General features: G+C 38.7%; 1 protein-coding gene across 1 annotated transcript in view; it reads right to left on the minus strand.

Annotated features, from left to right (window-relative positions):
* Positions 1-12,845: 12,845 nt before the first annotated feature.
* The window catches only part of LRRC28 (leucine rich repeat containing 28), a 107,157-nt gene continuing 94,733 nt past the window's right edge, over positions 12,846-25,269 (minus strand). The window contains 2 exon segments of the mRNA XM_053717614.1: positions 12,846-13,263; positions 22,076-22,232. Of these exon segments, the coding sequence (XP_053573589.1) occupies positions 13,191-13,263; positions 22,076-22,232 (230 nt within the window). The 3' untranslated portion in view covers positions 12,846-13,190.

Here is a 25,269-nt window from a genome sequence, read left to right on the forward strand (position 1 = left end):
TTGTTGCGTCTGCAACGATTATCTAGGTCCTCCATTTTTATCTGTTAAGAAAAATATTTGTTCTGATTGACTCTGTAATTCCTCTGAGGTGTGTTTTATATTTTCAGTGATGGGACTATGTTGATCCTTAATGGCCAGGACTCTATTGTCTAGGGCGCTCAAATCTTTTCTGAGGTCCCCAAACAAATTTCTCATTTCCTTAAGGACGGCTTGTATATCTTCTTTTGAAGATAGGTGTTGATTATCATCCTTCGTGACATATGAGGATTGTGAAGTGTCAGCTTGAATAATCTGAGCAGATGTGACACTCTGTTTGCTAGCCATGTTATCTTTAACAGTGTCTATCCTGGACTCAATCGGTTTTAAGTATTGGCTGAGTGAACTAGAGGGATTAGTCTTCCCAGACTTATTCTGTCTCTTACACAGCATTAGATTTGGGGCAGCCACTTGGGGGTATATATAGATATCCTTCTATTTGATGTAGTTGCTTCCTTTCCTCATAGAAGCTCTTGAGCAATATACTGAAATGTCTCCTTGCCCCAGAATACACTGAGATCCTGTCTCTAATTACCTCTGGTGTCTTATAGGTGAGGGTTACAGATATAAATGTTGTAACTGCCTTCTCTTATCAAAAATAACAATGCCTTAGTGAGTTTTTATGTAGCCGGCAAATCTAGAGCCTATTTGCGGACTGTGCTGGTGACGCAGTGTTTTGTAAACTGTTATAGACGACTCTGCGTTTGCCCCAAGGCCCCTAAGTTCCAACAGGAAAATTTCTATCAAAGTCTGCTAGCGGTCTGAGTGGTGTAGACCAGCTACTTACCCCAATCTGGGACTTGTACTACCGGAGGACTCGCTTTTGGGCTGCAGCGTAGTATCTGAGCAGGTTATCACACTTTGCCACAGTCACCTTTTCTTTTACGGTATCTCCACTCTCTAATCGCCACCCTCCGCTCTATGTATGCAGATCTTCAGCTCTTAGGAGTATTAGAGCGGTAGCGGCTCCTGTGAAGGTCTTAGCTTTATGCACCTTTTTAGTCTGTTATCAGGACCGTCGCCATATGAAGCCTTCCGTACGTAGTAGGTATATCAAGTTTCCTGTTGTGCAGAGATCGTCTCGTCGGAGCTTCTCATATATCCTCTTTTGCGTTCTGGCTACTGCATGAAATATCCCCTGGTTTGGAGGGAATAACACTGGGATTAAGTTATGATTGCTAACATGGGTATTAGGAGCCCTCTTAGCTTGCGGCCATCTCCCTGCGTGGCCAGACTCCGCCCCTCCAGAGCTAAGAGGTTCTTATACATATTTTTCATTATTAAAGATTGCAACTGAGATTCAAACAAGAAGCCTTTCTGTTTCTTTTGAAGAACTTTGGAGCGATAGCTGTGCTTGGTCCCTGACCTATGTTCTTCGGTGAGGCCACTAGCAGAATATATGGCTGACATGTCATAGCCACTACTCGATGGGATCCGCTACCTTAAAAGCCAAGGCTGCCGCATAATCCCCCAAGAATAGAGCTATTTACATGTATTGAAATTAAGCAATAGAACCACCTGCTCTGAGATAATGGCATTGATACTGAAAGAAACAGAAACTACGATTCTTACCTTTCCAGAGGATCACTTTAGTAAGCTCCATTTACTGATTGACCGCTACTTTGGTACTGATGGGCCTATTGCTGCTGACTGAGGTGAGGACCTGTTAAGCACTACTTCAGGACAAACATACTTCCTCACAAGGAGAGTACCTTTGGGATTGAAGAGCCTACGATACCAACCTCTTACCCAACAGTTGCAAGAGGTAGCCAGGAAAAGATGTCTTTTTGAGGGTCGGTCCCTCATTTTCCCCACCTGAACCCAATATTTCTGGAACCATGTGTAAATGGGTCTGCAGATGTATCGCAGATGAACGTGATGTTCTACTCAGCTGAGTATATTGTCCCTTGCAATATGGAGAGCTGGCCTTGGGACGATCCCTAACCAATGTTACAGCCTATGGAGTGGAATTAGAGAAAGCCTCGCTCTTTTACTTTTTACAGCGTCACCCCTTCAAGGCTTGGATCCACATTGGTAAGATCCTTTGAATTACAAGGACTGACCAGTTTTTGGAATTGGGATTTCTCATATAAAAGGTTGGGATAGGATAAATTATGTAAATAGGCATGTGTTCCTTTAATATTCCTCAAGCTGAACAGGACTTGGTATTATTCTGTGTTAATATGTTACTATACATACTAAACCCAAATTTTTTTCTTTAATTATTCAGATAGAGCGTGCAATTTTAAGCAACTTTCTAATTAACTCATATTATCAATTTTTCTTTGTTCTCTTGGTATCTTTATTTAAAAAGCAGGAATGTAAAGCTTAGGAGCCAGCCCATTTTCTGGTTCAGAACCTGGGTTGGTGGCCTTGGGGTGTTAGAAAAAAAAAAACAACACTGAAAAGTGCCTTTAGATTGCGGTCTATGGGAACTGTGTGTTCCCTGTAAATATATATGTAAATGATAATATACATATATACTGTATGTATGTCTTAATATGTGTATGTTCACATATTAACACAAATATATATGTATATAATCATCTACACATATATACAGGTAGCCCTCAGTTTACGCCAGGGTTAGGTTCCAGAAGGAATGGTTGTAAATTGAAACCGTTGTAAATTGAAACCCAGTTTATAATGTAAGTCAAAGGGAAGTGAGGGAGTTAGGTTCCAGGCCCCTCTCAAAATTATCATAAGTAACACCTAATACATTATTTTTAAAGCTTTGAAATGAAGACTTTAAAATGCTAGACAGCATTATAAACCTAAAAATATACTGTAGATTGTATCATCATCAAACTAAGTTTAACAAAAACATTTACTAAACCGCACCTAATGAAATTATCACACAAGCACAGACTGTATCATCATCAATCTAAGTTTAATGAACAAAAACAAAATCACACAATAGACTGTATCATCATCAATCTAAGTTTAATGAACAAAAACAAAATAATCACACAACAGAGTTTAATGAACAAAAACATTTTTTTACTGTTGCATTTTTCTGCAGCTAAGGGAAGTGGCTGCTAGATCTTGTTCCTTTTAAAACGGCTCCATTGCTCAGGTCTGGTTATACACTGATTAGCCTGCCTGTGTTTAATCACACAACAGACTGTATCATCATCAAACTAAGTTTAATGAACAAAAACGTTTATTTACTTGCCTTTTTCACAGTTCTCTGCATTGAGTCTGCAGCTAAGGGAAGTGGCTGCTAGATATTGTTCCTTTGAAAACTGATCCATTGATCATGTCTGGCTTGCTTTTCTTTGCATGTGTTTGCTGCAACACAAGCGGACAGCTCCACCTACTGGCTATTTAAATGTATGCATGTGCTAATGCTTTTAATAGCAGTCAATGCTTTTCAATAGCAAAAAAAAGGGTGTTATTCTGAAACGGCGCAAATTGAACCGTCGTAAACCGAGGGCCACCTGTATTTAAAATTTGCTGCCATCTGACGGCATCAAAACGAGGCTCCCATTGGAGCCTATGGAAGCACGCTCTTGTAAATGTAATGCTTCCCAGCAATGCGAACGCATTCGTATTCCTGTAAACTTGCAATACCAGTGCATATTAGCGTGCACTGGTATTACACAGTCGAGCGCCAATATCGCTTTCATGAAAGCGATATATAGCGCTCCACTTGTAATCTGGCCCTAAATTTGTAATATTACAGGCCCCATGAATTATTTTTCAAGTGAGGATGATTGTCATTAGTTACCTTTATTTTTTATATTAGTCCTAATATGGTGTGCCATCTTATTGTACTTATGCTTATGTTCTCTATGGACTAACTAGATCAAGTATGACACTCTATTGTTATATAAGTCATAGTGACCATGATAATAAGAACAGTTGTTGCCATGTTTCCAGCGGCCAAGGAGGTATGACAATTTTTGCCTAAGCTAGCAACTGTGACTCATAAATCAGACAACTACTACTAGTTAAACTACGAAATACTCCTATAAAAGTTTGGGACAGAAACTTCTGAAATAGCTCTGCTAAACAAGTCATACCATATAGATATGTATATTGGCTGTACCACAATTGCCTTTTTAGACCTTCACACTGGTGTTGTTCATTCTCAGTATGGTCTAGTTTCGATGCAAATTTCTTATTAGACAGAGTTACATATTTTCCCCCTTGGCCTCCTAGTTTAGAGTTTGTGCCTACTTTATATTGTAATTTTATTGTTTTCTGATATGCTGCATAGTTCATATTGAAGTATACAGCCATGCCTTTGATGTAACTCATTTTATTAACATAAAGGTGGTTCTTATATAAGGTTACAATACTATCATGTCAACATTTACTCTAATTTATATAATCATAGTTTTATTTATAGTCCAAAGGTCTATTAGAAGCCTCCTTTACATTTGGGGGACTTGTAAAACTATAATTACAATGTTTTTCTATACCCTCTTGTCATCAATATAACATCCTAAAACTAAAAATGTTTTTCATAAAAAGCTCGAGTAGCCTCTTCTATTTTAACATACCCACCGCTATCCCAAATATTATTATAGTTAAGGAGGTCCAAAAGAGGCCTCACAAGAGGTTCGAAGGGTTTAGAATTTTCTTGGCGTACCAGGTCAATACCATTTGTCCTGGAATGATACCTATATCCTTGCCATAATGAAAACCGTCATATTATTTGTTTATTGTTCTCTTGTGTAATATGGGGAAAAAAAATTAATGTGGTTGTATTCTTTATGATGTATGTATTACCCTGCAAAGATAGTTTGTTTTCCATATTGCCTGTATGCCAAAATACAAACCTCAATAAAAAAAAAACAAACAGAATTTATGTTTACCTGATAAATTACTTTCTCCAACGGTGTGTCCGATCCACGGCGTCATCCTTACTTGTGGGATATTCTCTTCCCCAACAGGAAATGGCAAAGAGCCCAGCAAAGCTGGTCACATGATCCCTCCTAGGCTCCGCCTTCCCCAGTCATTCGACCGACGTAAAGGAGGAATATTTGCATAGGAGAAATCATATGATACCGTGGTGACTGTAGTTAAAGAAAATAAATTATCAGACCTGATTAAAAAAACCAGGGCGGGCCGTGGACCGGACACACCGCTGGAGAAAGTAATTTATCAGGTAAACATAAATTCTGTTTTCTCCAACATAGGTGTGTCCGGTCCACGGCGTCATCCTTACTTGTGGGAACCAATACCAAAGCTTTAGGACACGGATGAAGGGAGGGAGCAAATCAGGTCACCTAGATGGAAGGCACCACGGCTTGCAAAACCTTTCTCCCAAAAATAGCCTCAGAAGAAGCAAAAGTATCAAATTTGTAAAATTTGGTAAAAGTGTGCAGTGAAGACCAAGTCGCTGCCTTACATATCTGATCAACAGAAGCCTCGTTCTTGAAGGCCCATGTGGAAGCCACGGCCCTAGTGGAATGAGCTGTGATTCTTTCAGGAGGCTGCCGTCCGGCAGTCTCGTAAGCCAATCTGATGATGCTTTTAATCCAAAAAGAGAGAGAGGTAGAAGTTGCTTTTTGACCTCTCCTTTTACCAGAATAAACAACAAACAAAGAAGATGTTTGTCTAAAATCCTTTGTAGCATCTAAATAGAATTTTAGAGCATGAACTACATCCAAATTGTGCAACAAACGTTCCTTCTTTGAAACTGGATTCGGACACAAAGAAGGCACGACTATCTCCTGGTTAATGTTTTTGTTAGAAACAACTTTCGGAAGAAAACCAGGTTTAGTACGCAGAACTACCTTATCTGCATGGAACACCAGATAAGGAGGAGAACACTGCAGAGCAGATAATTCTGAAACTCTTCTGGCAGAAGAAATTGCAACCAAAAACAAAACTTTCCAAAATAATAACTTAATATCAACGGAATGTAAGGGTTCAAACGGAACCCCCTGAAGAACTGAAAGAACTAAATTGAGACTCCAAGGAGGAGTCAAAGGTTTGTAAACAGGCTTGATTCTAACCAGAGCCTGAACAAAGGCTTGAACATCTGGCACAGCTGCCAGCCTTTTGTGAAGTAACACAGACAAGGCAGAAATCTGTCCTTTCAAAGAACTTGCAGATAATCCTTTCTCCAAACCTTCTTGAAGAAAGGATAGAATCTTAGGAATTTTTATCTTGTCCCAAGGGAATCCTTTAGATTCACACCAATAGATATATTTTTTCCATATTTTGTGGTAGATTTTTCTAGTTACAGGCTTTCTGGCCTGAACAAGAGTATCAATGACAGAATCTGAGAACCCTCGCTTAGATAAGATCAAGCGTTCAATCTCCAAGCAGTCAGTTGGAGTGAGACCAGATTCGGATGTTCGAACGGACCTTGAACAAGAAGGTCTCGTCTCAAAGGTAGCTTCCATGGTGGAGCCGATGACATATTCACCAGATCTGCATACCAAGTCCTGCGTGGCCACGCAGGAGCTATCAAGATTACCGATGCCCTCTCCTGATTGATCCTGGCTACCAGCCTGGGGATGAGAGGAAACGGCGGAAATACATAAGCTAGTTTGAAGGTCCAAGGTGCTACTAGTGCATCTACTAGAGTCGCCTTGGGATCCCTGGATCTGGACCCGTAGCAAGGAACCTTGAAGTTCTGACGAGAGGCCATCAGATCCATGTCTGGAATGCCCCACAATTGAGTGATTTGGGCAAAGATTTCCGGATGGAGTTCCCACTCCCCCGGATGAAATGTCTGACGACTCAGAAAATCCGCTTCCCAGTTTTCCACTCCTGGAATGTGGATTGCAGACAAGTGGCAGGAGTGAGTCTCCGCCCATTGAATGATTTTGGTCACTTCTTCCATCGCCAGGGAACTCCTTGTTCCCCCCTGATGGTTGATGTACGCAACAGTCGTCATGTTGTCTGATTGAAACCGTATGAACTTGGTCTTTGCTAGCTGAGGCCAAGCCTTGAGAGCATTGAATATCGCTCTCAGTTCCAGAATATTTATCGGGAGAATAGATTCTTCCCGAGACCAAAGACCCTGCGTTTTCAGGGGTCCCCAGACCGCGCCCCAGCCCACCAGACTGGCGTCGGTCGTGACAATGACCCACTCTGGTCTGCGGAAGCTCATCCCCTGTGACAGGTTGTCCAGGGACAGCCACCAACTGAGTGAATCTCTGGTCCTCTGATCTACTTGTATCGTCGGAGACAAGTCTGTATAGTCCCCATTCCACTGACTGAGCATGCACAGTTGTAATGGTCTTAGATGAATTCGCGCAAAAGGAACTATGTCCATTGCCGCTACCATCAAACCTATTACTTCCATGCACTGCGCTATGGAAGGAAGAGGAACAGAATGAAGTATTTGACAAGAGCTTAGAAGTTTTGATTTTCTGGCCTCTGTCAGAAAAATCCTCATTTCTAAGGAGTCTATTATTGTTCCCAAGAAGGGAACCCTTGTTGACGGAGATAGAGAACTTTTTTCTACGTTCACTTTCCACCTGTGAGATCTGAGAAAGGCCAGGACAATATCCGTGTGAGCCTTTGCTTGTGGAAGGGACGACGCTTGAATCAGAATGTCGTCCAAGTAAGGTACTACTGCAATGCCCCTTGGTCTTAGCACCGCTAGAAGGGACCCTAGTACCTTTGTGAAAATTCTTGGAGCAGTGGCTAATCCGAACGGAAGTGCCACAAACTGGTAATGCTTGTCCAGGAATGCGAACCTTAGGAACCGATGATGTTCCTTGTGGATAGGAATATGTAGATACGCATCCTTTAGATCCACCGTGGTCATGAATTGACCTTCCTGGATGGAAGGAAGAATTGTTCGAATGGTTTCCATTTTGAACGATGGAACCTTGAGAAACTTGTTTAGGATCTTGAGATCTAAGATTGGTCTGAATGTTCCCTCTTTTTTGGGAACTACGAACAGATTGGAGTAGAACCCCATCCCTTGTTCTCCTAATGGAACAGGATGAATCACTCCCATTTTTAACAGGTCTTCTACACAATGTAAGAATGCCTGTTTTTTTATGTGGTCTGAAGACAATTGAGACCTGTGGAACCTCCCCCTTGGGGGAAGCCCCTTGAATTCCAGAAGATAACCTTGGGAGACTATTTCTAGTGCCCAAGGATCCAGAACATCTCTTGCCCAAGCCTGAGCGAAGAGAGTGAGTCTGCCCCCCACCAGATCCGATCCCGGATCGGGGGCCAACATCTCATGCTGTCTTGGTAGCAGTGGCAGGTTTCTTGGCCTGCTTTCCTTTGTTCCAGCCTTGCATTGGCCTCCAGGCTGGCTTGGCTTGAGAAGTATTACCCTCTTGCTTAGAGGACGTAGCACTTGGGGCTGGTCCGTTTCTGCGAAAGGGACGAAAATTAGGTTTATTTTTGGCCTTGAAAGACCTATACTGAGGAAGGGCGTGGCCCTTGCCCCCAGTGATATCAGAAATAATCTCTTTCAAGTCAGGGCCAAACAGCGTTTTCCCCTTGAAAGGAATGTTAAGCAATTTGTTCTTGGAAGACGCATCCGCTGACCAAGATTTTAGCCAAAGCGCTCTGCGCGCCACAATAGCAAAACCAGAATTTTTCGCCGCTAACCTAGCCAATTGCAAAGTGGCGTCTAGGGTGAAAGAATTAGCCAATTTGAGAGCATGAATTCTGTCCATAATCTCCTCATAAGAAGAAGAATTATTATTGAGCGCCTTTTCTAGTTCATCGAACCAGAAACACGCTGCTGTAGTGACAGGAACAATGCATGAAATTGGTTGTAGAAGGTAACCTTGCTGAACAAACATCTTTTTAAGCAAACCTTCTAATTTTTTATCCATAGGATCTTTGAAAGCACAACTATCTTCTATGGGTATAGTGGTGCGTTTGTTTAGAGTAGAAACCGCCCCCTCGACCTTGGGGACTGTCTGCCATAAGTCCTTTCTGGGGTCGACCATAGGAAACAATTTTTTAAATATGGGGGGAGGGACGAAAGGTATACCGGGCCTTTCCCATTCTTTATTTACAATGTCCGCCACCCGCTTGGGTATAGGAAAAGCTTCGGGGGGCCCCGGGACCTCTAGGAACTTGTCCATTTTACATAATTTCTCTGGAATGACCAAATTCTCACAATCATCCAGAGTAGATAACACCTCCTTAAGCAGAGCGCGGAGATGTTCCAATTTAAATTTAAATGTAATCACATCAGGTGCAGCTTGTTGAGAAATTTTCCCTGAATCTGAAATTTCTCCCTCAGACAAAACCTCCCTGGCCCCCTCAGACTGGTGTAGGGGCACTTCAGAACCAATATCATCAGCGTCCTCATGCTCTTCAGTATTTTCTAAAACAGAGCAGTCGCGCTTTCGCTGATAAGTGGGCATTTTGGCTAAAATGTTCTTGATAGAATTATCCATTACAGCCGTTAATTGTTGCATAGTAAGGAGTATTGGCGCACTAGATGTACTAGGGGCCTCCTGTGTGGGCAAGACTGGTGTAGACGAAGGAGGGGATGATGCAGTACCATGCTTACTCCCCTCACTTGAGGAATCATCTTGGGCATCATTTTCTCTAAATTTTGTGTCACATAAATCACATCTATTTAAATGAGAAGGAACCTTGGCTTCCCCACATACAGAACACAGTCTATCTGGTAGTTCAGACATGTTAAACAGGCATAAACTTGATAACAAAGTACAAAAAACGTTTTAAAATAAAACCGTTACTGTCACTTTAAATTTTAAACTGAACACACTTTATTACTGCAAATGTGAAAAAGTATGAAGGAATTGTTCAAAATTCACCAAAATTTCACCACAGTGTCTTAAAGCCTTAAAAGTATTGCACACCAAATTTGGAAACTTTAACCCTTAAAATAACGGAACCGGAGCCGTTTTTATATTTAACCCCTTTACAGTCCCTGGTATCTGCTTTGCTGAGACCCAACCAAGCCCAAAGGGGAATACGATACCAAATGACGCCTTCAGAAAGTCTTTTCTATGTATCAGAGCTCCTCACACATGCATCTGCATGTCATGCGTCCCAAAAACAAGTGCGCAATAGAGGCGCGAAAATGAGACTCTGCCTATGATTAGGGAAAGCCCCTAGAGAATAAGGTGTCCAATACAGTGCCTGCCGGTTATTTTACATAGTTCCCAAGATTAAAATAATTCCTCAAGGCTATGGAGAATAAAATATGCTTATATATAAATCGTTTTAGCCCAGAAAATGTCTACAGTCTTAAAAGCCCTTGTGAAGCCCTTTTTTTCTTTATGTAATAAAAATGGCTTACCGGATCCCATAGGGAAAATGACAGCTTCCAGCATTACATCGTCTTGTTAGAAATGTGTCATACCTCAAGCAGCAAAAGTCTGCTCACTGTTTCCCCCAACTGAAGTTAATTCCTCTCAACAGTCCTGTGTGGAAACAGCCATCGATTTTAGTAACGGTTGCTAAAATCATTTTCCTCTTACAAACAGAAATCTTCATCTCTTTTCTGTTTCAGAGTAAATAGTACATACCAGCACTATTTTAAAATAACAAACTCTTGATTGAATAATAAAAACTACAGTTAAACACCAAAAAACTCTAAGCCATCTCCGTGGAGATGTTGCCTGTACAACGGCAAAGAGAATGACTGGGGAAGGCGGAGCCTAGGAGGGATCATGTGACCAGCTTTGCTGGGCTCTTTGCCATTTCCTGTTGGGGAAGAGAATATCCCACAAGTAAGGATGACGCCGTGGACCGGACACACCTATGTTGGAGAAATCACAATTTTGTAAAACATTAATATTTGCATAATATGGATTAGTTAATTCCATGTCTCAGTACAATATGATTGCTCAACACCACCTTCCCATTGTACTGATTTCAAATTGCGACTCAGAAGTTGCTTCTTTGGTTTAGGTTATTGATCCATCCAGGAAGAGACAAATTATTTTTATTTCCAGCAGTGAGGATGGGTGATAGGGAGTAAACCAGTGTTTCCAGCATGCATGCCTGGTAGATATAAGGGTTATTATCATTAGGAGCATTGAGTGAGTGTTATATCTATATTTTAATCTACTACCTAGTGTATATTTTGTGATTGGGCTTTTAGCTATTTCTATGGTGTTAGAAAATGGTGACGACAAAACATATAGTGCAACTAAATTATGTAAAAACTGAATGCATAACTCACCACCAGAACCACAGAAAATGACTACCAGGACAACTAGTGTGGCTGTCTTCTTGATAAGGCACTTGCACCCTCTTTTATAAGACTCATATATATGAGTTCCAGCAAATATATTCCAATCACTGTAAAAGGGTCAGAGTTCTGCATTTCACAGAAGGCACCCCAACCTCTTCATTTTTTAGGGTTAAATTACAGGAAAAGCAGACAAAGTAAATAAGGAAAGTGCATATGAAAACTTTTTAACTGTGCACAATTGAACATTGCATGTGGAAATACATTTGTATTGTCCCCTTGAAATCATGGAACACAAGAATATAAGGAGGAAAGCTCTGGAAACAACACTACACTATTGTTAAAATAAAATGTGTAACTTACCTGTGGGCATTTTATACTTCTAAATAAAAAGAAAGCTATGCAATTATGATGACTTAATATGAGGATTTGCAGGGCTATGAAACAATATAAAATAAAATATTGTTTCTTTGGACAGCAGCCACTTACTTGTTTACCTCAAAATACTCAAGAGACTGTAATTGTGCTATTTTCCCCCCCAATTTACACATCTCATTTTATTTATTCTTGGAAATTAGAATTAATCACAACCAGCAACCATTAAACACTTCCATAAAAGGCAACTCTATTTAAGTTATGTTGGTAACCAAATGCAGAGTACACAGTGTGTTTGGTAAACTCTAGTGATCTGTTTCACCCTCAGTGAAAGATATACAGCCTGCACATGAGATCTACGAAAAGTTGGTAACTACTTCCAAATGCATGCGTCACTATCATTAATTGAATGAATGATAGAGTTTTGATGGGGTTTTTTTAAAACAAAAAAAGGGCAAATGGCTCCATTTGCTGTATGTTTAATTCTGTATGTTTAAAAAGTTGTATTGCAATAGTTATAAGTGATATAAATAAAAAAAAGCATGTACATATTAGAAGTATCTCACTTACCTTCCTCCTTGCTCATCCTAATGTTTTATTTATGCTAAATTTATTTTCTGGCAGTAGTAATCAAGACATTTTGTTATGCTTATTCTGCACATGTCAGTTTATTGTGTAGAAGTGGGAGATTAACTGCATCAAAATGTCATTGAGTGATGAGAACATGTTAGAAATGATTTGAGCAATAAGTTCCAATAATGTGCTAAAGCATTAACAAGGTCAGTTTTACTAAACAAAAGCTTTATCTGTATTTAATGGTGTTCCAGCTACATAGTCATTAATTTGGAAGTCTAGTCTCTTTTAATATTACCTTTTCTCTGTTAAAGATGTGTACAACATAAAGTTAGAGGCAACAGTGAACATTGTAAGTGATGTGTATGTATGTATCATAGTTGAAGATTCCAATTACATATAAAGTTGTTAAATGTAAAACTGTAAAAGGACTCATTAGTACTCCCTACTGCTCTATTTAACAGCATGCAGCAGTCATTGTAATGGCACCATTTCATGTAACAAAATATGATGAATCTTATCAATATAAAGTACACAGTATGAAAAAGTATCCATGTTAAACAAGGTAATTTTGCTAATTACTTGAACAATGTTTTCTATACTCGTGGACAATTCTTTGTCACATCCTTTTACAGGTAATTATAAAACATGTCATGTCTCAATTTAAGTAATGTGATTTTTTATACAGATAACTATGTGACCCTTCAAGGGTTGCAATAGAAAAACAAAGATTTATTTGTCAGGGTGATTCAAACATCCCTTTATTCTCCCACGTGTTGGACCCTATATTGTAATAAAGCAAGGAACTTAGGGGGAAAAAGAAAACACTGGCTGTTATCTCCATCCATGTAGGCATTTTGATCAATCCAGTCATAAATACACTATCAAGAGAATTTGTCTTTATGGGTTTATATTTAAAGTTCAGTAAATTGCATGAGAGGGGAAGAGATGTACAAATACAGGAAGTGTCCCAAAACAGCTCATCCCATTTTGTCAAGTTCAGAACGATGACTTCACTTTGTCATTTAACCTCAGTGGGCGAGGTCTGAAAGAGTCTGGCAGAAGAACTGGAGATAGTAAATAATATTTATCAACTCAGAAGGTCAAAAGTCTGCAGACACTGGGTGGAGCAACAGTAAGCCACAAAACTAACAGCTGTTCTCCTAGAAAAAGAAGAAAAGGTCAACTGTCATAGAGCAATCATTTGACGTGCCTTTAAAAACAAAGTACTCAGTGATCTCCACCTATAAATTAAATTGCATCTGCCCAGCATCCAGCTCATAAAGTAAGGGTTAAAATAACTATATAGTAAAAAGAAAAACCCAAGCATGATAATCTGACATAATTTTACACTTTTGGAAAATGTGAAAAAGTGAGTCTCTATGTGCCACTACTCTGAAGGTGAATAACAATTTGTTAGTACGTTAAGAAACTGTTTTTTCCTTGCATGAAGAGGAAATAGCATTGGGTCAGTTTTGTGTCATCACCGCATGTAAATCTAGTGACTCAAGGTGTTTAGTATTAAACTAAATAACTAATGGCAAAAAAAACAAACAAAAACACAGCACCTACAAATGATAGCACAATTACCTGATAAAAATCAGCAAACAAATGGCGCAAGCAGGTGGCACTTTTAATAAGCAGTTTTGTCTTACTGCTTTAGTTATTTGTCCATGAAATTGCTTTGTAGAAAAAAAAAATCAATTCTTAAACACATACGTGAAAAAAAAAAGTATTGGAATAGTATTCGATTATTGTCATACAATTAATAAATTGTTATTGCTCTCACTCCTAACCCCAAATATATTTATTTATTTCTCTGGCAGCATTAGCATAACATTTCAGAGCCTTTACCATCTCAAGTTTGAGAAGAAGGGTTAATCTTTTTGAGATTTTGGACAAAAGAACTAGCAGTTACTTTGTTAATATTGTGTCTATTGCTTTGGTAAGAAAGATCCTGACCTGATGGTACACAGGCATTGCAGATTACAAGATAATGAACATTATTCTGAAAGTCCTTGTTTTGTATACATAATCAATTTAAAAAAATACTACCATATTAGTCATTTTATACCCACATTACAAATAGGTTAAAAGGGAAAACTTTAGTATCCTAAAGTTGCGTGCTTAGCCTATAGCACTAGATGAAGCAGAGCACTCAACATACAGGTATCTAGCCCAATAATCTTCTCTCTGCAGGAGCCATTCATCATCTGCATATAAAATGTATATATCATTCACTGGTGACGAAGCAAGTAACGTCCAAGCAAAATGTTTCAAATTTGAAGACCTTAAAGTATGACTCTTCATGCATATGAAATTACATGTCAGAAGCACATCCAACATATTGTCTCTTGTTGTATGTGTAAAACTAGGAGGCACACATATCAGGTAGACAAAGAAAAAAAGTTCCAAAGCACACTTGATCCTAAAGATCATTCATTGTTCCAGTTACAGATGTGGAACTTTAAAGTGGGACTCAGGATTCCATTTCTTCAAAGATGGCAAACAAGAGAACCAGGTTCTGTAGAGATTATAAGAGTGCATTTGCGTAATGTATAGCTATTACTCATAACATATAATTTAGAATATTGTGAACCAGTCATGGGATATTAATGAAATGGCTCTTTCACTGTTATTAGAGAGTCAGCCTTTTTTCTTTGATTTTTTTTAAACTAATGTTTTCACACATTATTTCCTGCATGATGATCGTTTGAAATGGAAAGATCCCTAGTGAAATTCTTAAAAGGTAGATTTTGCTATACTTCTCCAAAAAGCATTCCCTGCATTTCTGTACGTGAAGGAGAGACAAGCCAAGCGCAATATAGCACTGCATGACATGACAGTTCTGCTGCATTTACACTTTGTGCTTTGAATTTTCATATTTATATTACTTTACACTTCAGATTAAGTTTTATTACATTTAACTTTGCATTTGCCATTTCATTTTGCATACAGCAGTGTGTTTAGGATTGTGATTTTACAAATTCTGATTATGCCTTCACAGTTTCTGTGTAACTTTAACAAATTAGGATCATACTTTGCATATTCATGTGTATCTTTCACAAATTACACTGCACTTTGTATTTTGTGTATTTAAAATAAAACTGAAAAACTGACAACTTCAGTTTCCGAGATAGCTTAAAGGGACAGTTTACTCAAAAATGTTCTCCCCTTTAATTTGTTCCCAATTATCCACTTTACCTGCTGGAGTGTATTAAATTGTTTACAAGTAGCTCCTTTACCCTTTTATTGGCATTTGAAATTGTTAATTTAGCATGTGGTATCCCCACCTATTCTGAAAGTTTGTGGCCGCGCGTACCAGCTATAGATAAGCTTTGTAAACACAGCCAGCAGAAGAAATTACACTCCCAGTCGGATATAGCAGAGATAAGGTAATACAATGTTGATTTTCCATTGTTCTCTCAAAGTACTGGTGATTGTTTTAAGGACAGATATAAGATAAAGAAGCAGGTATATGTGCACAATGTGATACAGTAATGAGATCTGATTATACCTACAAGCTCAACCCATTTTATTAGGTTGTGGCTTCAAAACACAAAATCAGAGCTTTAATATACACAAATAAGCCTTAAAAAGCTAATTTTCAGACATTTTTTACTCTGCAGTTGGTAAAAAAAGCAATTATAAACACATTAAGGGAAAAACTATTTTACAGTATACTGTCCCTTTAAAGGGACATGAAGCCCCAAAATTTTCTTTCATGATTCAGATAGAGAATACAATTTTAAACAACTTTCTAATTTACTTCTATTATCAAATCTGTTTTATTCTCATGGTATAATTTGTTGAAGGAGCAGCAATGCACTACTGGTTTCTAACTGAACACATGGGTGAGCCAATGACAATCAGTTTATATATGCAGCCACCAATCAACAGCTAAGACCTAGGTTCTCTGCTGCACATGAACTTGCCTAGATAAACATTTCAGCAAAGGATTAATTTGTATTGACCAATATTTATATTAATATTTGTAATATTTAGTTTTTGTTCTGCCCAAATGCTCAGTTTTGCATATAGATATATATTATTTGTGTGGTTGTGATCACACTATTTTTGCAAGTCCGTGGCTACTTTTGTTATTTCTGTACAGAGTTTCTTTTTTGTATTTCTGCTCTGTTGTTGACTGGTTTTGTTCTTTGGGTATCCTTTGTTGGATGTTGGATGATTCCCTTCTCTGACTGCATAGTCAGTTTTTAATATGTATTGGTGATGGTGATATAGGTTGTTTGTTTCACTTTTTGTGTTTTTTTATTTGATCTATGTTTCTAGTATTTGTCTCTATGTATGTCTTACAGATTATACTTGTGCTGATGAAGGCCCAACTGAGGGCCGAAACGTCGACCATGTATTAGTGATTCAAGAATAAAGAAAAACATAATTTATGCTTACCTGATAAATTTATTTCTCTTGTAGTGTATCCAGTCCACGGATCATCCATTACTTGTGGGATATTCTCCTTCCCAACAGGAAGTTGCAAGAGGATCACCCACAGCAGAGCTGCTATATAGCTCCTCCCCTCACTGCCATATCCAGTCATTCGACCGAAACAAGCCGAGAAAAGGAGAAACCATAGGGTGCAGTGGTGACTGTAGATAAATTAAAATTTAGACCTGCCTGAAAAGGACAGGGCGGCCCGTGGACTGGATACACTACAAGAGAAATAAATTTATCAGATAAGCATAAATTATGTTTTCTCTTGTTAAGTGTATCCAGTCCACGGATCATCCATTACTTGTGGGATACCAATACCAAAGCTAAAGTACACGGATGATGGGAGGGACAAGGCAGGAACTTAAACGGAAGGAACCACTGCCTGTAGAACCTTTCTCCCAAAAACAGCCTCCGAAGAAGCAAAAGTATCAAATTTGTAAAATTTGGAAAAAGTATGAAGGGAAGACCAAGTTGCAGCCTTGCAAATCTGTTCAACAGAGGCCTCATTTTTAAAGGCCCAGATGGAAGCCACAGCTCTAGTAGAATGAGCTGTAATCCTTTCAGGAGGCTGCTGTCCAGCAGTCTCATAGGCTAAACGGATTATACTCCGAAGCCAAAAAGAAAGAGGTTGCCGAGGCCTTCCGACCTCTCCTCTGTCCAGAGTAAACAACAAACAGGTTAGATGTTTGGCGAAAATCTTTAGTAGCCTGTAAGTAAAACTTCAAGGCACGGACTACGTCTAGATTATGCAAAAGACGTTCCTTCTTTGAAGAAGGATTAGGACATAATGATGGAACAACAATCTCTTGATTGATATTCTTGTTAGATACCACCTTAGGTAAAAACCCAGGTTTTGTACGCAGAACAACTTTATCTGAATGAAAGATCAGATAAGGAGAATCACAATGTAAGGCAGATAACTCCGAGACTCTTCGAGCCGAGGAAATAGCCATCAGAAAAAGAACTTTCCATGAAAGAAGTTTGATATCAATAGAATGAAGGGGTTCAAACGGAACCCCTTGAAGAACCAAGTTTAAGCTCCATGGAGAAGCAACAGGTTTAAACAAAGGCTTAATTCTAACTAAAGCCTGACAAAATGCCTGAACGTCTGGAACTTCACACCAATGAAGATATTTACACCATATCTTGTGGTAAATTTTCCTGGTGACAGGCTTTCGTGCCTGTATTAAGGTATCAATTACTGACTCGGAGAAGCCCCGCTTTGATAGGATCAAGCGTTCAATCTCCATGCAGTCAGTCTCAGAGAAAGTAGATTCGGATGATTGAAGGACCTTGTATTAGAAGGTCTTGTCTCAGAGGCAGAGTCCATGGTGGAAAGGATGACATGTCCACTAGGTCTGCATACCAGGTCCTGCGTGGCCACGCAGGCGCTATCAATATCACCGATGCTCTTTCCTGTTTGTTTTCGGCAATCAGACGAGGGAGCAGAGGAAACGGTGGAAACACATAAGCCAGGTTGAAGAACTAAGGCGCTGCTAGAGCATCTATCAGTGCCGCTTCTGGGTCCCTGGACCTGGATCCGTAACAAGGAAGCTTGGCGTTCTGGCGAGACGCCATGAGATCCAATTCTGGTTTGCCCCAACGGGGAACCAATTGAGCAAACACCTCCGGATGGAGTTCCCATTCCCCTGACTGAGCATGCATAATTGCAGCGGTCTGAGATGCAGGCGCGTGAATGGCACTATGTCCATCGCTGCTACCATTAAGCCGATTACTTCCATGCACTGAGCCACCGTGGGGCGCGGAATGGAGTGAAGAACACGGCAAGCATTTAGAAGTTTTGATAACCTGGACTCCGTCAGGTAAATTTTCATTTCTACAGAATCTATTAGAGTCCCTAGGAAGGAAACCCTCGTGAGAGGAGATAGAGAACTCTTTTCTTCGTTCACTTTCCACCCATGCGACCTCAGGGATGCCAGAACTATCTCTGTATGAGATTTGGCAATTTGAAAGCTTGACGCCTGTATCAGGATATCGTCCAGGTTAGGAGCCACCGCTATGCCTCGCGGTCTTAGGACCGCCAGAAGTGAGCCCAGAACCTTTGTAAAAATTCTTGGGGCTGTAGCCAACCCAAATGGAAGAGCTACAAATTGGTAATGCCTGTCTAGAAAGGCAAACCTCAGGAACTGATGATGATTCTTGTGAATCGGAATGTGAAGGTAGGCATCCTTTAAGTCCACTGTAGTCATGTACTGACCCTCTTGGATCATGGGTAAAATGGTTCAAAAAGTTTCCATCTTGAATGACGGAACTCTGAGGAATTTGTTTAGGATCTTTAAATCAAAAATTGGTCTGAAGGTTCCCTCTTTTTTGGGAACCACAAACAGATTTAAATAAAACCCCTGTCCTTGTTCCGTCCGCGGAACTGGATGGATTACTCCCATTACAAGGAGATCTTGTACGCAGCTTAGGAATGCCTCTTTCTTTATCTGGTTTGCAGATAATCTTGAAAGGTGAAATCTCCCTTGTGGAGGAGAAGCTTTGAAGTCCAGAAGATATCCCTGAGATATGATCTCCAACGCCCAGGGATCCTGAACATCTCTTGCCCACGCCTGGGCGAAGAGAGAGGGTCTGCCCCCTACTAGATCCGTTGTCGGATAGGGGGCCGCTCCTTCATGCTGTCTTAGAGGCAGCAGCAGGCTTTCTGGCCTGCTTGCCCTTGTTCCAGGACTGGTTAGGTTTCCAGGCCTGCTTGGATTGAGCAAAGGTTCCCTCTTGTTTTGAAGCAGAGGAAGTTGATGCTGCACCTGCCTTGAAATTTCGAAAGGCACGAAAATTAGACTGTTTGGCCTTTGATTTGGCCCTGTCCTGAGGAAGGGTATGACCCTTACCTCCAGTAATGTCAGCAATAATTTCTTTCAAACCAGGCCCGAATAAGGTCTGCCCCTTGAAAGGAATGTTGAGTAATTTAGACTTTGAAGTCACATCAGCTGACCAGGATTTGAGCCATAGCGCCATACGCGCCTGGATGGCGAATCCGGAATTCTTAGCCGTTAGTTTAGTCAAATGAACAATGGCATCAGAAACAAATGAGTTAGCTAGCTTAAGAGTTTTAAGCTTGTCAACAATTTCAGTCAATGGAGCTGTATGGATGGCCTCTTCCAGGGCCTCAAACCAGAATGCCGCCGCAGCAGTGACAGGCGCAATGCATGCAAGGGGCTGTAAAATAAAACCTTGTTGAATAAACATTTTCTTAAGGTAACCTTCTATTTTTTATCCATTGGATCTGAAAAAGCACAACTGTCCTCAACTGGGATAGTGGTACGCTTTGATAAAGTAGAAACTGCTCCCTCCACCTTAGGGACAGTCTGCCATAAGTCCCGTGTAGTGGCATCTATTGGAAACATTTTTCTAAATATAGGAGGTGGGGAAAAGGGCACACCGGGCCTATCCCACTCCTTACTAATAATTTCTGTAAGCCTTTTAGGTATTGGAAAAACATCAGTACTCACCGGCACTGCATAGTATTTATCCAGTCTACACAATTTCTCTGGCACTGCAATTGTGTCACAGTCATTCAGAGCAGCTAATACCTCCCCAAGCAATACACGGAGGTTCTCAAGCTTAAATTTAAAATTAGAAATCTCTGAATCAGGTCTCCCTGATTCAGAGACGTCACCCACAGACTGAAGCTCTCCGTCCTCAGGTTCTGCATATTGTGACGCAGTATCAGACATGGCTCTTACAGCATCTACGCGCTCTGTATCTCGTCTAACCCCAGAGCTATCGCGCTTGCCTCTCAATTCAGGCAATCTGGATAATACCTCTGACAGGGTATTATTCATGATTGCAGCCATGTCCTGCAAAGTAATCGCTATGGGCGTCCCTGATGTACTTGGCGCCATATTAGCGTGCGTCCCTTGAGCGGGAGGCGAAGGGTCCGACACGTGGGGAGAGTTAGTCGGCATAACTTCCCCCTCGACAGACCCCTCTGGTGACAATTCTTTTATAGATAAAGACTGATCTTTACTGTTTAAGGTGAAATCAATACATTTAGTACACATTCTCCTATGGGGCTCCACCATGGCTTTTAAACATAATGAACAAGTATCCTCTGTTTCAGACATGTTTGTACAGACTAGCAATGAGACTAGCAAGCTTGGAAAACAATTTAAAGCAAGTTAACAAGCAATATAAAAAACGTTACTGTGCTTTTAAGAGAAACAAATTTTGACAAAATTTGAAATAACAGTGAAAAAAGGCAGTTACACTAACAAAATTTTTACAGTGTATGTAACAAGTCAGCAGAGCATTGCACCCACTTGCAAATGGATGATTAACCCCTTAATAACAAAAACAGAATAATAAATGACAAAAACGTTTTTTAAACACAGTCACAACAACTGCCACAGTCTACTGTGATTGTTACCCTCCTCAAACACGACTTTGAAGCCTTTTGAGCCCTTCAGAGATGTCCTGTATCATGCAGAGGGAAGCTGAATGTCTCTGTCAGTATTTTTATCTGCACAGAAAAGCACTAAAATAGGCCCTTCCCACTCATATTGCAACAGTGGAAAGCTTCAGGAAACTGTTTCTAGGCAAAAATCAAGCCAGCCATGTGGAAAAAAACTAGGCCCCAATAAGTTTTGTCATCAAACATATATAAAAACGATTAACATGCCAGCAAACGTTTTATATTACACTTTTATAAGAGTATGTATCTCTGTTAATAAGCCTGATACCAGTCGCTATCACTGCATTTAAGGCTTAACTTACATTAATCCGGTATCAGCAGCATTTTTCTAGCAAATTCCATCCCTAGAAATATATTAACTGCACATACCTTATTGCAGGAAAACCTGCACGCCATTCCCCCTCTGAAGTTACCTCACTCCTCAGAATATGTGAGAACGGCAGTGGATCTTAGTTACTTCTGCTAAGATCATAGAAATCACAGGCAGATTCTTCTTCTAATGCTGCCTGAGATGAAACAGTGTGTGTGTATATATATATATATATATATATATATATATTTATATATACATATGTATGTGTGTGTATACATATGTATTTATGTGTTTCTATGTGTATATAAGTCTGTAAATACATATATACACATATAAATACATATGCACACACAAATATATATATATATATATATATATATATACACACTTTCTGCTTGTAAAACAAACGTAAAACTATATATATATATATATATATATATATATATATATATATATATATATATATATATATATATATATATATATATATATATACATACACACTTTCTGCTTGTAAAACAAACGTAAAACACAATGCGCACAAAACATCCGTGATAAACCTCTTATCGTTTGCGCATAACTGTTAGCGCTCAACTCGTAATCTAGCCCATGTCCAGCTAATTCGAAGTAGTGCATTGTTGCTCCAACAACAAAGGATACAAACAATTATGAAGAAAATTTGATAATAGAAGTAAATTGGATAGTTTTAAAAAATGGGATTATACATGGTTCCTTAACATAGCAGGTATTATGTTCTTTTAGTACTATTTACCCTTGAAGTCCAGCCATAGGTGTCTCTCGAAGCGGAAAGAGCTTTGGATAGACAATAGTAAACATGGATTGACTGCAACGATGACAGTGTCCCAAAGGGCACTGTAGCAACTCCAAAAGACTTCTGGGTAATGTGATGTGGGTTATGCCATTTAAATCTAATAATAAAATAACATAGGTTAATTTAGAACAAATCAAAATGAATGCCTGTAAAAGTAAATTCAGATAAAGTATCCACAAATATTACAGTATTTTGGTGATTCTCAGCTGCAGTCCTTAGGGATTCCCAAAAGACCAAGATTTAACAATATTGTAAGGTAAGCAAAATACAGTTTACTAAAGGAAACAAAATGTATTTTAATTAGTCTCTTATTAAATGTCTGTGGTCAGGAAATATATTACAAGATTTTGCATATAGATATTTACCTCGGTTTTCATGGGGTTTTAAAGATGAGACAAGAAAATTCAAATTAATTTAAAAAAAAAAGGTTTCTCAGATTTTCTATTGTTTTTTAACTTCTTTACCAGTGCAAACCAGATACTTTGCCCTGAAATCCTTTATCGAGGTATTCAAATTCATTTGGGTTTTTAAATGCGTTTATACATAATATTTGAATTTATGTAATTTAGCAGCACTCTCCTCTTGAAACACCATTTTGGTCACAAAGCAATGACTTTTTTAACAGCATTTTTTAACCGTTTATATTTTGAGCATGCTCATATCACATGTTAACATGATCTTATCCTGGTTTAATGATGATTTATAATTGAAATGCAGTGTTGGGTGGTTAAAAATGTTTAATTTAATATTATGCAGAATGATTTAAAATGATTAATTGCATTTATCTTAATTTGTTATTAATTTAATAGAACAAAGTTGCATTCAAACACATTATATAGTAATCATTAATATTGAATCAATTAGCTACCACATTTTACTTTTGCAGTGGTTGCGTATATTTTGCTTCTGTGAAGGCCTGAGGATACTCCTGGGGAAAAGAACTGTGTTAAGCTGGTTTATTATAGATTTCTGTGTGTGCTAAATTCCAAAAATACAAAATAAGACATATTGCATAAATAATTAAGGGAGCTTCCAACAGCTGTTGAATATAAAGCATACGTGTGGCAAAATCTTATGAATGTTAATTTTGGGACACTACTGGGAACAGCTAGATACAAGACTGATCCCTCCAAACTTTCTTTGAGGTAAATTCTAGTACCCTAAACAAGGAAAACCGGAGATGCTGATTCCAAAAACAAACTTCTAACGATTTACCAATATCCTCATATTCAGTTATAGCTTGAAATTTTAACTGGAGAGAATTTAGACTTATTTTCCCTTACATTATTTTTTCTACTTTCTACTTTAGTTTATGCTCATTCCAGCTACACCTATTTGGTGAAGGTTGGAGAACCAAGTATTGTCATGAATATTCACTCAGTTAACAAGCAAGCCATGAGACACAAACATGGTAAACATCACTTTGAATATAAATAAGTCAGTTTATCAGTAAGAATACATCTATGTTTCTATCATAGTCTATCAGATGATCATCACGGATGGGTAAATAAAAAAAATCAAGCAAACACATTGTATATCTTAGGAACTTTGTTGCTTCTTTTTATTTCACAGAATGTATCGGCTATAAATTTAACGTATTTCAAATTTCAATTTGTTATATAATACTATGTTATAAACTTTCAATTAAAAATAAAATAAATAAAAAATGTCAAGAGTAGTGGGGAAGAGAAAAAAAAAATCTTTCTTTAGGTCTATGGAAGTACTTTCTGCAAGATCACGTTATCAAACTCTACACCTGAAGAACAGATATTCTCAAAACAGATCAGTCCCGTGCAATTTTTTAGATGTAGTCAAAACCACAAGAGCAACTTAAATGTCAACAAATTCAAAGACAGCTTATTCATTGGTTCTGATCCGATCCTGGAAAAGTCTAAAAATAAGATGGTTTATATTTCCCTGAAGCAACACAGACAAACCTGAACTGCCAAACTGCTGGTGGCTAACCCATAACTAAAATTTCTCAGAGAAACTCTTGAGATCTACATAACAGGTTATTTCCTAAACTGCATTTTGGCCAAATGGTCCAAATATAATCATAAGGTGTTATTGGTTTATGAGTAGAGTCTAAATCATCTTAAAACCACTTATTTCCATAGATCAAAGATTTTATAAAACAGCTGTGACTGTGAACACTTTAATGAAGTAGAGTTCAACCTGTGACAGAATTCTAGGGAACCAAGGAACCACTGAGTTCTTCCCCTTTATCAGACAGAAGCAGATCCCTTATCGCTCAATTTATGCAACAAAAACTAACGTGTAAAGATCCTTGGTAAACACCCATGAACTTGCGACTAACCTGCAAAAGAAAGCCACATTGCTAGTTTGCCTGTTCCATAAAACCCTGATGGATTTGAAATGATCAGGCTAAAAAACAATATAAATATACTTGGCAGATCTATGGTAATCGTTAACTAACCTAGATCAAGTAAAAGATTCATTGAATCTATCAATTTAATCTTGAAATGGGTAACGCATTCAGCTATATCAGATGCAGAACAGGATCAAGCTGGTCCTCTTTTTTTGGAACAATGAAAATTGTTTAATGAAATCTTGCCCTTGAAACAAAGTGGGAGGTATACCTACAGGTTCTGAATAGTCTGGCAGAAGATTTACTTACTAGGATAATGAGATGTTGAAGACATAAAAATGCATGGAATAGTCAACTTTAAATAGTCTATCTTGTATAAAAAAATTATGTTTACCAAAAACGAATGCAATCTTATAAGACATGTACTGCCGAAAAATCTCAAACTTCCTACTAAAGCAAGAGAAAGACTGGAAACTACTTCAACTAAAGACCACCTAGGACTTCGCTTACAATGCTTTGCTGGAAAAACAGGATTTAGATTAGCAGTATGATTAAAATACAGCCACAAGGATATTACATAAAAAAGAGAAATCAGAATGCTAGTTTATATTCATACATATGTTCCATGAGAAAAAACTGATGGAGAAATTAAATAAATCTGAATCCATAGCTTTCAAGGTAATATCAACAGCTTAAGTAATTTACGTGAGGGAAATTCCAAAAATAGAAAACCTCATGAGAACCTGAAGTCAACTCCCCTTAGAAGTTAAAGGAGAAACTCACAATCTGTTTTAACATTGTTTTC

Source organism: Bombina bombina, chromosome 6, assembly GCF_027579735.1.
Source record: "Bombina bombina isolate aBomBom1 chromosome 6, aBomBom1.pri, whole genome shotgun sequence".
In the NCBI taxonomy this organism is placed as follows: domain Eukaryota; kingdom Metazoa; phylum Chordata; class Amphibia; order Anura; family Bombinatoridae; genus Bombina; species Bombina bombina.